Source organism: Falco peregrinus, chromosome 1, assembly GCF_023634155.1.
Source record: "Falco peregrinus isolate bFalPer1 chromosome 1, bFalPer1.pri, whole genome shotgun sequence".
Taxonomy (NCBI): domain Eukaryota; kingdom Metazoa; phylum Chordata; class Aves; order Falconiformes; family Falconidae; genus Falco; species Falco peregrinus.
The window spans coordinates 69,469,386-69,486,225 of record NC_073721.1 but is presented as its reverse complement, the minus strand read 5'-3'; the positions used below and the strand labels follow the sequence as shown (position 1 = coordinate 69,486,225).

Genomic DNA, 16,840 nt, shown 5'->3' with positions numbered 1-16,840 from the left:
CTGTGTGTTCAGGTTCTCAGCAGGGAATAAAGGCATGGTAACCAGCACAGACATCCTCTGTGGAATATCCTCATCTGTGTGGTAGAAAGATAATTTCATAGTTCTTTAAATGTTCCAGCCTTTCATTCTTTGTCAGCAGTTAAGACCTTTCCAATTCTGCTACTAATCACCCAGAGGATTACACCACTTTATTTCCTGCAACATTTAAAGAACTATGTATTTTGATGGTCTTGTGGCCTTATTTCCTGACCTTTAACAACGCACCCACAACACAGGCAAACTGTGTTTTGCTGGTGTTGGAGTTGCCCGAGCTGGCCAACATCCCTTTTCTATTATTATTTATTTAATTTTAGCCCGCAGGCTCAGGGAGAGTGAGCAACGCTGCCTGCAAGACTTCCACCAGCTCACAGCCGGCACGCAGCACCCCTAACGCGCCCTGAGCACTCCCCTTCAGAGGCTCACAGCAGGCAGCCCTGGGCAACCGCAGGCACAGGAGGTGACAAGCCACCACCCTGAAGCAGATGTGCCATGGGGACAGGGAGGCCCCAACACGGCCCCTCCTTGGGGCCAGCGGCTGGGACACCTTCCGTGGCCTCGCATGCTCCCACCGTGGCAGGGGCAGTGCTGCACCAGGGAGATGTTTTTCTTTGTCCCCTTTGGCTCAGTGAAAGTTTCCCTGCTGCCAGAGGCAGGCTGGGTTCAGACTAGTGCTGTCACACTTGGCGGGTACCCCAAATATGCCTCAAGGGTCCTTCCAAAACTGTCAGAGTTGTCTGGGCTTCTGAGGCTGCTGTGACACTATTGCACCGCATACACAGAGAGATGAACCGTTCTCAAGTGTTTGTTATCACAGCAGTAGCACCAAATTAAGGCTAATTGGTGAGACCAGTTATCTCCGACGTTAACTCTGGAAGGAAGCTGTCTCACTCACCCCCCACCACCTTTTCAGAGGACCTTGCCTAGTTAACAGAGCATTCATTCCTGCATAGGATTTTGTGTAAATGAATATTTATGGATAAAACTCATTAAGATTACCCACAATAAATTACCATCAGAAATAATTTCTGCTATGCTTAAATAACATGTGTAGTCTTTACCACATGCAGGCAAAGCCTTAGAGAAGTTGTACTGCTCTGACTACACGTGTACGTTACAACGGTGCAAGCTCTCTAGTGTGGGTGCAATTAAAGGGGATGAACGTGTATACACAGGAAGGGAAACAAGCTCCTCAGATTCAAGGCAATTTTGTAATAATAACTATACACCTGTTCTAAGGTTAGGCAATAAAATGTATCACTAAAAAAAAAACCTCCTATTAAGTGTTGTAATGCCTGTCATCCCTACCACCTACACAGTTGGTACTTGCACCAGTAAGGTGTGTGTAGACAGAAACTAGGCAACTCTGAACAAAGCAACCATGCATAAACACAGGCATGCACGCACATAACGAACTGAGCTCAAGCCTTACATTTGCACACCTTAAAGCTATTCACAAAAGCTCTTAACTCCTAGACATGGAAGCCTGGTCTTAAACCCAGCTGCAGGGCAATATCAGACTCCAGACCTGAAGGGGCTGCTGAATTCCCACTTCTTTTTCCACTGGTTAAGCCTCTCCCACGGATTTATGCTGCCACCAGCCGACAGAAGAGCCCAACCCTACAGGCTGGCTGCACCGCTGCGGCTGCCAGGGGCTCCGACCTCCGGCCAGGGGACACAGCCACGCCCGAGGGGTCCCCTGCCCAGCTCCCCCTCCACACCGGCAGCTCTGCATCACCGCTGTCCCCTCGGGAGCCCTACCCCGTTTGCCATTCCCACTGCAACTCAGTGAGGCAACAGTCCTTGGGAGGTTTCTCAAGACCCAGTCCAGGACCGGGTCTTAATGTAATAATGCTCTTCAGCATTGAAGGTAGCTTTTGCAGGAAGCACAGCAGCTGTTGAGAAGGGAGGTGGTCTCTCTGGTGTGGGTTCAGGGTGTTTCCTGAGGATGCAGAAAGCCTGCAGTGGTCTTTCTGGCTCTGTTCCCTCTATTTTCCTCTTCCTCTCCAAAACCTTTCCTCTCTGGCAGCCAGTGTGACAAGAGCAGCATGCACTGGAGCCACGGCAGGGGTGGCCAAGGCTGAGCCAAGCTGGAGGTTGGACGGGAGCTGCCCTCCCAGGATGCCAGGGAGTTGGGTAGCCGGAGGAAGCAGCCCTCATCCTTGTCTCTCCTCTTGCCTGGGATGGAGAGGAGAGACGGTGGCTGCACAGGCACAACAGGCTGTGGAAAGAGTGGAGGTAAGAAACCCCCCATTGAGGCGCTACAGCTGGCTTTACTAGGGGTGTGTGGCACAAGATACATGGTGGCAAGTCAGAGCTATAGGGGTATATATGCATATTTATGTGTGGGGGTGAAGTAGGTACTGTGTCTGCCCATAGCTATGGTCACCATCGGTGCAACTGGTGCCTTTCCTAACCACAGCCAAGACATGGTACTAACACAGCTCAATTAGCAGCAATAGCTTCTACTGGTTGTAAGCTGTAAAACAAGTTTTTAACCGACTGCCAGCAAAAGACAAAAGTAAACTAAGAAAGAAAGAAAAAAAAATGTATTTGTTTCAGTTGCAGACATCTTAGGTAAGTGTAAGGAAACAAAAAAACACAAGTCAACTACATTTTCATCCTTGCCAAGAAATAATCACTGTCAGTGTCACTCTGGCACCGAGCCTTTAGGTCACCAGTTAGATGTCAAGTTATGCACCAAGAAATATAATGGTAAAATGCACAACTTTGACATGTCAGCCTTTGACCACCACCAAATGCTGAATTATAGTAAATTTGGCAATGAGGACCAACATCCGCAAACCCTCTCATTGCTCCCCTGCAAAGAGGAAGCCTGTAAAGCAGTTAACCAGGCAGCGACCCTTCCTGCCCGCCTGCTGCTGTGGCACCACGCATATGTGCCGCAGGCAACGGAAGGCAGAGGACAAGTTAACGTAGGGAAGCGGAAACATTGGTGAATACTGTAAAGAACAAAGTTATCAATACATCCCGGGTGACCCCATTCTGTTTGTGCACACCTAGTCAGATGCTGTGGCTTGTTATGTCTGAACAGCAGGAGAGGTGAGAGTATTTACACTGAAGCTTCTCCTTTTTCCACTTCTCAAACCACTTCCACCTGATTCCCTGTGGGAAATCAGAAGGGGAAGGTGCAGTCATACATTGTAGTCTTCAGCAGCAAGCACAACACCCTAAGACTTAACAACCTAGGAAGAGGCAAGTTGAGGACTAATTGACACTTCCCCTCTCCCTCCCCTCTTTAAGTCTCCTCTTCCAGATCCCCCTAGTTCTGCATCCTTTTTCTACCCCCACGGTCCAGCAAGGGGCTGTGTGCAAGATCCCTTCCTCACTCTCTGGGGCCTCGGGGCAGCAGGGAGGCAGTGGATGCCAGCACGAAGCCTTGGAGCCCGCTGCCCAACAGCGCCTCGCATCCCAGGCTTTTCCCACTCAGGGCTGCGTTCCCCAGCCTGCCCTGACTGGCACCTATCTATCTCCCTGTATGCATGACTGGAATAATGGCTACCGATAATGCTATAGGACAGGTTTGCTGCAAGACAGTCAGTTGCAAAGGTCAGTTACAAATCATAGCTGCTATCTATAATTTCCATCAGCTAAGGGACCTTGCTCCCTGCCAAGGCACCGTGTAAAAGATGACCCGTAATTCAAATTTAAGACTAAATGTAGACAAATACCAGAGACAGCACAAGAAGTCACTGCAACTTTCCTTGATGTTTTCTAAACGTATCCTAACGTAGTCTAAGCCAAGTACCAAAAGATGTGCTTCAGTCCCATTGATTTGAAAGAGATGTTAAAAACAAAAAAAGTACTTAAGTGAATTGCTGAACTGGGGCCAAAACTTTAAAAAAAAAAATTGCCTTATCAATTTGTATAAAAAAATTACAGTGCAAGATGACATAAGCAATGATGAATTATTATTATGACTTACAGACAGGAAAAATGTAAACACATTTCTTCTTTGGATTTTCAGGTCCAAAAAGAAAGCATAAAAAAAGAGTCTATTGTGACCAAAGGATTCATATGAACTAGATATATGAGGCTCAAAATTGTTATCTTTGCTACAAAGTCGGATGCAATTCCCTAATGTTTGGCAAAAGGTGCAGCCACCCTGCCATTTCCAGCTGACAAAGCTCTGGACAAGCTGTTTCCAGGCTGTGCAGATAGCGTGCTACGCTGTACTCCTGCAATTTATACTATTCATTTTAAATCAGCTGGCCAGTGGCACGAACATTTATAAGCCTCCATGGAACCATTATGGTCAGCAAAATCCTCTTGCATTACTTTATTTGTGCAAAATCAGAGCAACAAGTAGCTTGTTTAATCAACTGCTTTCTATTAAGTGCTTTGCATGGTGGCACTAAGTTTCTTTGTCTACTAATCTTATCAAAACAGAATGACAAGAGAAAAATGACTGTAGGGAAAAGCTTTCTGTCACTGAGAGATAGCAGATGCATGTATGTGTGTGAGTGTCAGAGGGGAAATGGGGCTTACAGCTCTCTCCAAATCACTTGCAGGAATGGTCAGGAGTAGTATGCTGATGGGACGACATGCCTGCAAAGAGTTTAAGCAGTAGGAGATAGTCTACTTGGCATGAGCCTCCACATCACTGCCTGAACAGCTAGGGACCTTCTCCTTGCTTTTCTGACCAACTCCCTGCCACCTCTTTTCAAAGCAATAAAATTATGGTCTAAAACAAATTGCTATGTAATGTTAGGCATCAATCAAAATCTTTTGTCAAGCCCCACCACGTTCTGTGCCAACACATCAGTTATTCACCCTGGTGCGCACCACAGGGCCCACCAGCTGCCCTAGGCGCAGGTACCAGAAGGAGTTCCCAAAGCACCTCTACCCAAGACCTCCTCTCCTAATCCAATAAAACCTTTTTCACAGAAGCTTATGAAGCCTTGTGTTGCTGGCAGCTTTCTAACAACGTTGTTTCAGTCTTCAGCTTTGTGACAGAAGGATTACAGTCACGATAAATCAAATCCAGGGCTTCAAATTCCCTCAAGTTGGTATGTACACATCCCCCTTCTCCATCAGTCTAAAACCAGCAACACTTAGTCACAGGCTTCCTTTTCTGACCTCCTCATTCTCAGAAGCCATCCACTGTAAGGCAGATGTGGCCTGCTGGTGCCAAAGGACCACTTGCCCCTAACCTACACAACAGGAATCCAATTGAAACAGGAGCAGGAGAAACACTTTTTTTTTTTTTAGATATTCACATTTTAAAGAGTACTTTGACTTTGTAGGAGTTATCTTGAAACATTTGATAAAAGTATTGATCTCTTGCAAGTGTTTCAAGTCTGTTCAGCAAACATCAAGATTTCATCTGATTCAAAATGCATTCATGGTTGGGTCATTGTGGTTTTATCTTCTCCCTCTATCCCAACCCTTCCACATATTGAAAGGAAGTGCTGAGGGAATACAGACACTGTTGAACCATCCACCACCACCATCACCCCACACACACACCCCGGAAAAAGACAGATAGATAGATATCTGTGCAGCATAGGAGAAAAAGGGAGAAGATGCTTCCACGTACTACATCAAGCAAATTGCTCAGGAAGCAATATGCAGGGTAAGGCTGTATTACACTGAGCTACCATCCAGATAAGTTCTGAAGTCAAAGAAAGAAGAGTTTACTGCGAAATCAAGTAAAGACACTGGGATTAACACAGACAACTGGAATCCTTAATGCAAAGAAATAAGTTCACTTTGACTGTGTACATGCTGCCTTGCATCAGTGTTATGAGCATCAATGCATCTCCATTTAAACATATACTGTTATTAGCAGTGGGCTGTAATGAACTGAACTATTCACTAATAACTACCTTGGGAAGAGTCTGTGCACAAATATTAATAGTAAGGACAAGCTCCCCTCCCTTCCACAAGGCAGGCTCAGTGGGAGGGGGCACTGAACTCTGAATCTTGCCATTTTCCCCGGTGGCTCTCCCAAAGATACTGTGCCTTGCAATGCTGCACACACCCCTGCCAGTCTAAAGGGCAAACGCTCCCTGCACCCAGAGGCACTAATGCCACCTCTATTACAGTGTCCCTCCCCACCCACACAGCTGCAGAAGGCTCACACCAACATTTCATGACCCCTCCTACAAAATCAAACTGAGAGCCACATAGTTAGGGCTTGCAAGTAATAGGGATATTGGCAGGCATGCCAGCAGGGCTACCACTGCAAGTCTCCAGCTTTAAGAGCTGATGTAGTGGTGCTGGGAAGGAGCGGTACCAGAGCAGTCCATGGCAAGGCGTAAGAACGTACTGAGGGAAATGCACTACCGGTATGGGACAGATTGTAAAAAACTTCACTGCTTTGCCATCATTGTGTAGCTCCAGAGACTAATAGACTCATTAAGCTCTTCTTGGCTGCAAAACTGCAGACAATATAAAAGAGTCAAGTAACCTGCCCTAATGCCACAAACACGTGCACAAACTCAGGATAAACAGGCTCTTTACATCGCCTGAGAGCTCAGACTTACTTCCCTTCTCATACGGGATCAGCCACCTTCTGCCCTTCTGTGACTGCGACCGTAAAGCACAGGGACAGGCTCCGAACGCAGCTGAAGAGAGGTCGCTGGGTGGTTCCAGACTTCTGCACAGGAGAGGGAAAGGAGGCCCAACAGCAGCCACCTGGCTGCCTGAGGCTCTGGTGTCACACGCTGCAGGTAGCACTTTTTTTCCCACTGCCTACTGTGGAATAAGTGCACTACAGTCAGGTTCTTAAGAGTGATGACACATAGCAGGTACAGAATTCAAGCTGCTCGTAACTGCGACACCCAGCTAATGAGCTCACACACCATTCCACAGAGGCTACCCACTTACAGATACGTGCATCGCTGCCTGTAAAATATTGACCTGTCTCTCCGATACCCCGTCCCTGCTGAGTGAAGCGGCAATCTGAAAGATTCTGAGTGCCTCTTGCAGAGAAGTATCTTTCGAAAGTTTCAAAAAGTCATTGAAAATAATTTGATGAAGAACAAAAACAAGAGCTAATATGCCCAGGTTTATACTCATCTAATGCTCTGATTGTCAAGTAAAAATTATACATTCCTGTGTATAATTAACCAGGCTAACTAATCTTGCTTGACAAACACAGATATAAACATCGGCTTTGACACTGAGCCAAAGCAACCACTCTAGGATCTGTGCCAACACTGAATTCCTCAGTCTGATAGCATAAAACGACTAGTCTGTTGTATTTACAGTTCCAGTGGCTCTGGACTCTGCCGGCAGCCGGCCAGAAGAACAGATTTGAACTTACCCATTATGCCGGAACATGTGCATTTGATTAGAAGAAAGAAAAATTATGCATATTTCTTCTAGATGGTGGCATTCATCAGACCTCCCATTGTAAACTAATTGCAAGGCATGCTGCTACACAAGTATCAAAAATACTTTGTAACATATAATAAACCCGTATATTTTTATAGGCAGTATTGCCTTCATCTCTATAGCCAGTTTTCTGTTATCACGCTCCTTACATCCACAACTCGCATCAGAAAATTCAGCATTTCACTCTGTACTTTAATTGCAAAAGATAGAATTTGAATGCTATAGAACAGAACTTTTCTTTCTTCATACATAAATGCAAAACTATTTCACCTCATTAACAGAGTTATGAGGGACTCTGTAAAACTACTCAACCCAAGCCTGTGACATCTCATGCATTTTTTTTTCAGTTCTTAGGAACAGAAATTTTGCTAACAGCCTGCTAGACAGACCGTGTTTCAGAATCCACCTAAGAACACCCCTCATGCGGTAGGCAGAAGGACCCGCTCTGGTTTTCATGGCTAGTGGGTGTCTGCTGAAGTGCCACCACAAAAGACCTGCTTCTGCTGTGACAGTCAGAAAGGGCCCACCAGGGTGGGGTGAGCAGGCAGGTGTCACGGCTACAAGTGGAAGATGTAGAAAACATCCCATAAAATAGTGAAAGGCCCACACAGAGATTTTGAAGCAAGTTTTCAAGAGGGTTTGCATCCCACAGAGACTTCCAAACTAACTAATCTCATATTGCAAACACATTTCACTTCATACATGATGCTGGATGTGAGCAGCTGGGCTCTGAGCTGAAGACATCCAGTCATGGGGTTCCTTCAACACAGGTCAGCTCTTTGGATTCTGACTTCTTGCCTTACTTTCTAACCAGCAGGGCTCACTGGTGCCCAGCAGGTGCAAGACGAGCTCAAGGTACCCAAAGGCAGCCCTGACATAGATTTCAACCCACGATGGTACCCAAGAGGGTACCAGTCACTCACAGTAGGATACATTCCTGTCAGGACCAGGGTGCAGAGTCCCTGCGGAGCACAGCCACACCAGTTCAAAGTACCTTCCACCCCTCACCCTGAGGACCAATGCAGCCTGCTGGCAGCACGTCAGGCACTGACCTAGCCAACGTGGCCCAGGGCAGCAGGCACTGCCGGCATCGCTCTGGTTCCCTGCCTGACCACAGGGAGACCTGCTCTTCTCTGGCAGAGGCAAAATGAGAAAGGGGGAACTGCCACAGCCTCTCGTCAGCCAAAGAGCTACCCAGACATCCCGCTGCAAACGCAGCTTTCACATGTCCGCACACCAGCCAGCCCCCAGCCCCTGCCTCCCTGAAGGGGGGACTTCCAGGGCCCTGGGCTTCCCAGGCTCTACAACATCTGAGCCTGCCAAAGGGATGGATAACCCAAATTCCAGAGTACCTGGCACATCTGCAGCTTCTACATTAAAAAAAAAAAAGCGCAGTAGCATTTAAAGGCACTTATGTCTTGAAGGAGACATTTCTCAAATGGCTTTTCTTCTGGAATATTTTCCTGCCTTTTTTTAAAAAAACCAACACACTGTTGCTTTTAGTTACTTATAATACAGGGATTTTTCTACAGGGCACTCCCTCAAGCACCAATTAACCCCAAGGACGGACTTTGGGACCTGAGGAGCCAGAAGCTGCAGCACATCACCCTTTCACCCTGGTCCCTGGAGCATCAGCTGACTTGGGGGCACTCCAGGTGACTGGCCTCACAGACCAAGCGGCAGCTTTGCTTCCCAGCCCCAACCACCCACCAGCTTTTCTCTACCAAGCATCAGCACTCCAGCAGAGTGGACACAGGTCCTCAAAGCCAGTGACCCTAGTCCGCCAGCCAGGCCTCCCTATGCACAAGGACGTGAGTCTTCTCATTCTAAGACAACTGAACCCAGGTCAACAATGCCTCAGTGATATCTTTAAGCCATTTACTCACTAGAAAAGGAGAAGGACTTATTATTTTTACTAGAAAATGGAAGCTCTCATTGAGGAGAGCGCAGAAGCCAACAAGCAGTACACTTTGTCTGTCGACAGAGAGTCCTTTAGAAGAATCTTATTTTTGATTGTTTAACCATGTCAACTAATATTTTAAAATATGACTTACTGCAATGATAGATTTGGATCACTGGTCTGCAGAGATGGAAGGTTACATTTCATTATCAGCCCTCAAGTGTCAACCAACAGCTCCGCAGAGTATCCAGTACCCTTGTGAAGTTTTACTTCTGTCCGTTCTCTTTGATGCGATCTTAACTTCCTTGCAAAGCTGTTGACATTCATTTGGAAACATCAAAACCCTAACTGACTCATTTCTCTCATGGAGCTACAATGAAAGACTCCTTTATTGGAGAAAAATAGTTCTTGACTTCTTATGTTTGTGTAGCTACAAAACCAATGTGCAGCAGCACTTCACAGTAAGCAGACATTAAGCTAACAAATTCATTTACAAAGCAAATTTCTCCTGCTTTTCCAACACCTGGGCTGAAGATTAAAGTCATACTATTGGTTTAAAAGCATAAACCTCTAAATAATGATGAGGCTGATATTGCACAGGTTCCTTTTCATGACAAGAAGAGTTACCATGTAGCCAAAGGCTTACACTTTAAACAAATTGCTTGGGCCACTTAGCTCCATCTAATACCTAATATCCCAAAACAATAAGTTATAATAGCATACATCCAGGTAAGAAGTTCTGGTCCAGTTGCTCAGGAACACCCCACGTTCCTCCAAATGTTAAGCTGTGGAAGTTTACTGGGCATCCATTTATGTGTATAATGTAGCAGATAAAAAACACACTGAATTTACATTTAGGATTTCTGTGCATGCATTCACAAGACTTTAGATAAGCAAAATGGGCAGGTATAGTGGTGGAAGGAAAATGTCTATAGGTGATGTAGGAACCTGCACGCACTGCAGTAGCCAGCTCGTTAGTCACAGAAATAATCTTCCTGCTGAAGGCATCCCACATCTCAGTTACGGACAGCAGCTGCTATTCCAGGGCCTCACATATCCATGGTACTTATTATAATAAAGGCATTGATTACTATTAATTTATGATGGAAATTTCTCTGCGTTTAGTTTTACAAATAATACCAAGTGCCTTTCAGGCCTGAACTGTTGTTCCATGTGCTATCTAGAATCTGACGTCTTCCACGCTGAAGACAAGGGCCAAAAGTCTTTGTAGCAAGTAGCTTGGTATCTAACTTATAAAACAAGTTCTGTCTTGTCTGTTATTACTATTTGTACAAAAATGACTGCAAGAACACCATAACTCAGTTTTTAAAGTCATCTATACACTGCAAGGTCACCCTCCAAAAGACCCTTCTTCCCAGCTGGTGCCAACAGCCTTTACCCATCCAGTTGACTCTTTCTTCAAATACCTTGTAAAAGCAGGGGACAGCCTCCTTTTACTCCAGGCCAGCTTTAATGTAAGCCCCTGTTTCCCTCCCCAAGGTCATCTGCAATGCAATGCAGCAATGCAGTTCCAGCAGTAATCAGGCAAACAGAAGTCATCCAAAGAAAGAACTAGGATGACCTTAAAGCCATGCCAAAGCAGAATGGTTATTTATACCTCCCAACACCAGGCTCCCAGCAGGAATAAGTGAAATCCAGTCTACCCACATTTTAAACCAGATCTACCCAAGCTTTAACTGAATTGATGATCAGTAGATCCTCAGCCCAGGAGCAATGTTTCAACCTTTTATTATTCCCACTACTGTGTGGAAGGGCGGGGGGGGGGGGGAGGGGGGGGGGGCTGCATGCACAGGTTTTAAGGTGTTCCCAAGCAACTGGTAAATATCACCATATTGTTTCCTTTGTTTTGGGGGGAAGGGGAGTGGGGGGGAGATATCTCAGTACCACTCACACATCCCCTTAGTTCAGTACAAGTTAGGACCACAAGAAATGCCTGACTTTTCACTTCTGTAATTATTTGAAAAAAAAGTTTTATCATTCCTGGCATAGCTCTAAAGCAGTGAATGCTTTGAAAATGTGCTACATATTATAGAATTTATAAGTCAGAAATAAAGAAGCGGGGACATTTTTAGCATTCAGGACAATGAGGCAAACTCAATTCCAAACCAGTCTGCTTTGCCGCCACAAAACAGACAAGGAAAGAAAAGCCAAGTCGTCCCAAACTGAAGTAATGACATTACAAGTGCAAATAAACTTCACTGGGACAGAAACCTATAATACAAGTGTCCTCTCCATTTATGAGCAATACAGCCTAGAAAAAACAGCTCCACGCTTCACACACACACAAAAAAAAAAAGTTTGCCGTGCTCAAACCGAGCATCCCTTACTTTGTGCTGCACGCCCAACCCCGGCAGCACCGATCACCTCTGCAGCCGTAGGACGCTGGCAGGAGTTGACCATCGAAACTGTTTTGGCTAACGCTGTCAATGGGCGCAAGCGGCCGGGTCGGCGGGTCCGAGCCCGCGGGTGTGCGGGGAGCGGGCGGGGAGCTCTCCCCGCCACCCGAAACGATCCCCCGAAGGGCGGTCACGGCCAAGGCCAAGGCCTGGCTTCCCCGCCGGGGCTCGCCCCGCCGCAGCGGCCCCCCCTACTCCGCAGCCAGCCGCGGGGCGCAGCCGGGCTCCGGCCCCACGGCCGGGAACCGGGGTGCCGTCGGGAGCTCCCGGGACGCCTGCGAAGTCATCCCTGGTAGCACACGGGGCTACGGGCAAGGGCCCGGCCAGCGGCCGGTAGGCGGGGAGGCCGGCGGAGACCCAGCACGGCGGCGTGCCGCCTCGGAGCGCTGCCGGCACCGGCGGAGCAGCCCCGCGGCCGCGGTTATAGCGAGCTCTCCGCACACGGCCGCCGGCGGCACGGTCTACCGAGCGGCTGCCCGCCGCGGGCGTCCCCGGGGCAGCTCCCCGCCACCGGGAGCGGAGCGGCGGGGCAAGCCCGGCGGGGCTGCCGGGGCCGCGGACGCGAGGTGGGCGGGCGCCCGCGGAAACTTTCTGCCGGGTCCCACGGGCGGCTGCGAGGCGGGAGGCAGCCGGTGCCGGCAGGCGGGCCGGGGCCCCGCGGCCCCTTACCTTGGATCGCTCCTTCACGTAGTACTTGCCGAGCCGGCTCCCGCAGTACATCACCAGCCGGTCTATCAGCGTGAGAAGGAAGTTGATGGCCTCGCAGCCCTCCTCTGTGCCCCCGATCCACTTGATCTGGTCGCCGCGGAGGTGCCGCTTGGCGACGCCGCGGCTGGGGCCGGCCAGCTGCCCGTCGGCCAGCTCCCCGTCGCGGTGCATCCGCTTCACCCGCTCCAGCACGCAGTCCCCCACCACCTCCCCCAGGAAGTTGTCCAGGTAGCAGAAGCCGATGTCGTGCAAGCAGGGCACCACGTACTCCAGGGCGATTCTCTCCAGGTCCAGCCTCATGATGTGCCCCAGCGGCATGGCGCGGCGGGGACGGCCGCACCGCTGCCCCGCCGGCGCCCGCGTCGGGAGGCGATGCCCGCCGGCTCCAGGCCGAGCCGGGCAGGGGCTCCGCCGCCGCGCGGGGCCAGGTGAGGCAAAACTTTCGCCGCGGCGGGCTGGGCTCCCCGGCCCGGCGCTGCTGAGGGCGGCGGTGCCGCCAGAACCCCGCGCTGCTGCTGCTGCAGCAGCTGCTGCTGCTGCTGCTGCCGTTCCTGATACCGCTCCTGATGCCGCCGCCCGCGCAGCGCCGGGACCCCCAGGGCCGCGCGGGAGCCCCGCCCGATTTATGGACGGCGGCGGCAGATGGCCCCGCGCTGATTAATGCGCCGGCTACGTGCGGGATGTGTGCTCGCCCCGCCGCCCGCTCGCGCGGCCCCGCCGCACGTGGGTGGAGCCCGCCCGGCGCGCCTCGCCCTGCCCCCGCCCCGCCCACCCCCGCCCCGACAGCCAATCGGCCAGCGCGGGGCGTGGCCAGCCCGCGAGGAACAAGCGGCGGGGGCTCCCGCACGTGCGCCTGGAGGGTGTGGCCTACGGCCCCGCCTCGCCGGGGAGCGGGCGTGGCCAGCGCCATTGAGGAATTCTCCCCTCGCATGTCGGCGGGCCCTGCCGCCTTCCCCGCCCGGCCCCGCCGCCCCGTCCCGCAGCCGGACCGGGGGCACCGGTGCCCCGCCTCGCCTCGCCTCGCCCCGCTCCGCCGTGGGCCCAAGCGACGTTTGTAAATGGGCTCCCCCCGGCGCTCTCCCGCCGCCCCTTACACCGCCTCCCGCCGCTCCGGCACCAGACGGAAGCACTGCGCTGGCGGCAGGTACCGCTCTTCTGGGCGAGGAATGCGCTGGTTCTGACAAGGTTTATGCACCAGCAGCCCCCCTGAACGATTCACCCCCAGCGGGCCCGCCGGGGTGCCTGGCTCCGCCGGCGGGAGGCCCCTCCCGGGCTGTCGGGGACTCGGTGCCACGCGGGACAGCCCGTCCCACGCCGCGGCGGGCTCCGTCCCCCGCGTCCGAGGGGAAACGCGCCTCTCCTGGCGCAGCCGCCGCCGCGGCCGCCAAGCCCCAGCCCGGCCGAACTGCACGGGTGCCGTTAGAAACGCGTCAGGAAGAGCAAAGAGCGGATAACTCCCCAGCTGCGCACTGCGCGCCGGATTTGCGGCGCAGACACGCGAAGCTTCCGCAGAACGCAGGGGTAGCGCCGGGGCACGCCGCGCAGAGACGCCGCCTGAGGCCAGGCCGGGCTGCAAACCTGGCGGGACAAGGCGTCCCTGCCCAGCTCGCTGTCACTGAACTCACCGACATCACCCCCTACACACACTAATTCCGCCCCCCCGCGGCCGCCCGCGCCAGCGGGGCATCCACCCGCACGGCGGCGACCTGCGCTGACCCGCACGCGCCGCCCGCGCAGCCCCGCACCCCCCCGGTCCAGCACCGCCACCGCTGCGCCCCGAGACCCCCGCCGGGCGCGGGCTGCGTGTTCCCCCCGTGTCCCCGGGGGGGGACGTGCCCACGGGTGGCCGCTCACCCACGGCCAGGCCGTGCGACGGGGGCCGGCGCTGTGGCACAGTGGGCGCGGCAGAACGCGGCACCGGCCTTACAGGCATTTCTGCTGGAACCCAGCACATCTCACCCCCAAAAAGTGCAAATCCACGCTGGTCATTTGCTTCCCCTTCAAGCCACAAATCCCACCGGGATCACAAGCAGCCCGCGTTGCCGATGCTGCCTGAGCTGCAAGCTCCAGGGGCTGGCACACGCAGAAGCGGGTCACGTACCCCCACGCTTGTTGTCCTTGAACCCAGCGGTATCTGCCCCCGGGTGCGTCACACTCAGCGCAGGTCTAGTCCTCTAAAGTCACCCCCTGACAGCTCCATCACAAGCCAAGCAATACTTTTACATCAGATAAATTCATATGTGGTCAGATACGGATTGTCAAAGGACTTTATTTGATTTAGGTACACACTTCACATTAAAGTGTGGTTATAATTAATAAGATACAGTTCTGAATGTTATTAATCGCTTAATGCTTATCTGAAAAATCAGTCAGGCATGGTAAGCTAAGAGCAGCTATAATAATCAGCAAGGGGTGCAAGATTAATTCAACGGCAAAATGTCAGTGTCATGAAATTTGGATGCATTAGGAAACACTGTTGCTGCACTGTTGTACTGTTCACGCATTTCTGTCAGGTAAAAGCCATAATGTGCCAAAATCCACTGATTTTTCTTGGATTCCCCCTCCTCCCCCCTTCTTGTTTACATGTACATGCGTGCACATGGTCCTGTGCCAGAGTCAAGTTCCTTATAGACCCTGAACATCCAGCCTTTTTATCGAGGGTAATCCTGCCACTTTGACAAGTCAAGGGCTCAGAGGGATATCTTCTGGCTGTACCTTAATCTGGTCATTACAGCTCTATTTCTTTCCTTTTGAGAGATTGAAATAATGAGTTAGGCAGATCTGCATCAGAAAAGCCACAGTACAGGGTTGGAGATTGTCTAAGAAAGCTGAGTCCACAGCCCCGCTTGCAGAGTGATGTTCACAGTGTTGTAAATACTTCTATTCCACAAGCATTGATAAGTCATGTTTTCCTCAGGAGGGCATCCACTGCCCTTTGTTGGCAAATTGGGTTTTTTGGTGGACAGTGTGCTTGTTCCCTCGAAGCAGGATGTGTTTTTCACAGCCAGCGTTTGCAGTAGCAGTCAGCCACATTACTTTTCCACAGCAAGATAAAACACCAGGATAAACAAGCCCAAAAAGTAGCGATTGTAATTATTTTTATTTACTTGTGCTATTTTACTTCATCTGTTTGCCCCTGCCTTTTGTGGGAAGTGTGATGATGATGAAGGTGTGTGATATTGTGACTGCTTAGATTGGAAACTCTTTTCAGCACACATACAGGTTGCACCAATCTCCATGCCATTATGCTGGTAACCTAAGCGGTCACAATCTCTGTCACACCCCTTCCTCATTGCCAAGGAAGGGCAAATTCCTGCCTAGCCCACAGGCACTCTGCAAGAGCTCTCTCATTCCCCTTAGGGGCACCAATGCTGAGCAGAGAGGTGCTGGGCTGCAACTGTAGTAACTCCCAAGCTAAGTCATGGCCCATAAAGGGGCAAAGCACTCCTCAACGTATAGTATCCTGCACAAGGACCACCCAGAGGAACAGAAGAGGCGCAGCAGGAACAGACATTGAACCTTCCCAAGCACTTGTGACCACTCCACAGCTCCCCAGACAAGAGCTATCACGCAGCACGTACAATACGGGTGTTGCACAGGTCACAAATAAAGGCATGAAGGTGTGAAATAAGGAAACTCACAATGTCACCTGTACCTTTGGACAGGCACAAAGTTTGTTTACTGTGTATCACAGCCATGAAAGGCGTCACGTCACCACATTTTAATTAAAAATCCTACATCATTCAATTATATATGAGCTATCCCTCTGCCATGTAAAGCTCTGTTTATTCTTGCACTGTAGAAACTTTTCTTTTCCCTTCTAAAATTAATTCTATATTTTCTTCTTTTCCATTCTAGAATCTCATTTGCAAAACTTTGGAGTCCTCTATACCTGTTGTTTCCACCTGCCTCCGTGGTACATATTAGTAGAGTTCAGTAGACTAAACCAGGACATTAGCGTGCTGGCAGAATGATTTTAAGAAGGTTTGTTTCAGAGGATGAGAATAATTGATGAGTGTCAGTAAAGCCTGGATACCTTATTACACAGTAACACACTTATTTTGACAGTGGAGTTTACGGATGAACCACTTCCCACTTCTTCAGGGCAGTGAGTTTTAAATATTTTGAATCTTGTTTTCAAATTTTTCCTTTTGGAAAGCCAGACTGCTTCAGTGCCAAGAGCCCAACTGCAAAGGCCCCAGCGAGAGAAAGGGAAGAAGGAAAGTGTATTCTTTGTAGCAGCGAGAAACTGAAAAATAGTATTTTTTAAAGCTCATAATGTGATTTGTAGAGCTGGTGTCACAAGATCTAGTAAGACAATAATTGAAGCCCTGCCTACGGAAGGAAGTTTTCTGACAACATTGGTATGGTTAGACAACCCCTCTGGCGGAGGGACAGGCGGTGTTTTTACAGGGAT

General features: G+C 50.4%; 1 protein-coding gene across 1 annotated transcript in view; it reads right to left on the bottom strand.

Moving 5' to 3' along the window:
* Positions 1 to 13,128, bottom strand: part of EGLN3 (egl-9 family hypoxia inducible factor 3) — a 31,569-nt gene extending 18,441 nt beyond the window's left edge. The window contains exon 1 of the mRNA XM_055815767.1: positions 12,385 to 13,128. Coding sequence (XP_055671742.1) covers positions 12,385 to 12,741 — 357 coding nt within the window. The 5' untranslated portion in view covers positions 12,742 to 13,128. The remainder of the gene's footprint in view (positions 1 to 12,384) is intronic.
* Between the last annotated feature and the right edge of the window lie 3,712 nt (positions 13,129 to 16,840).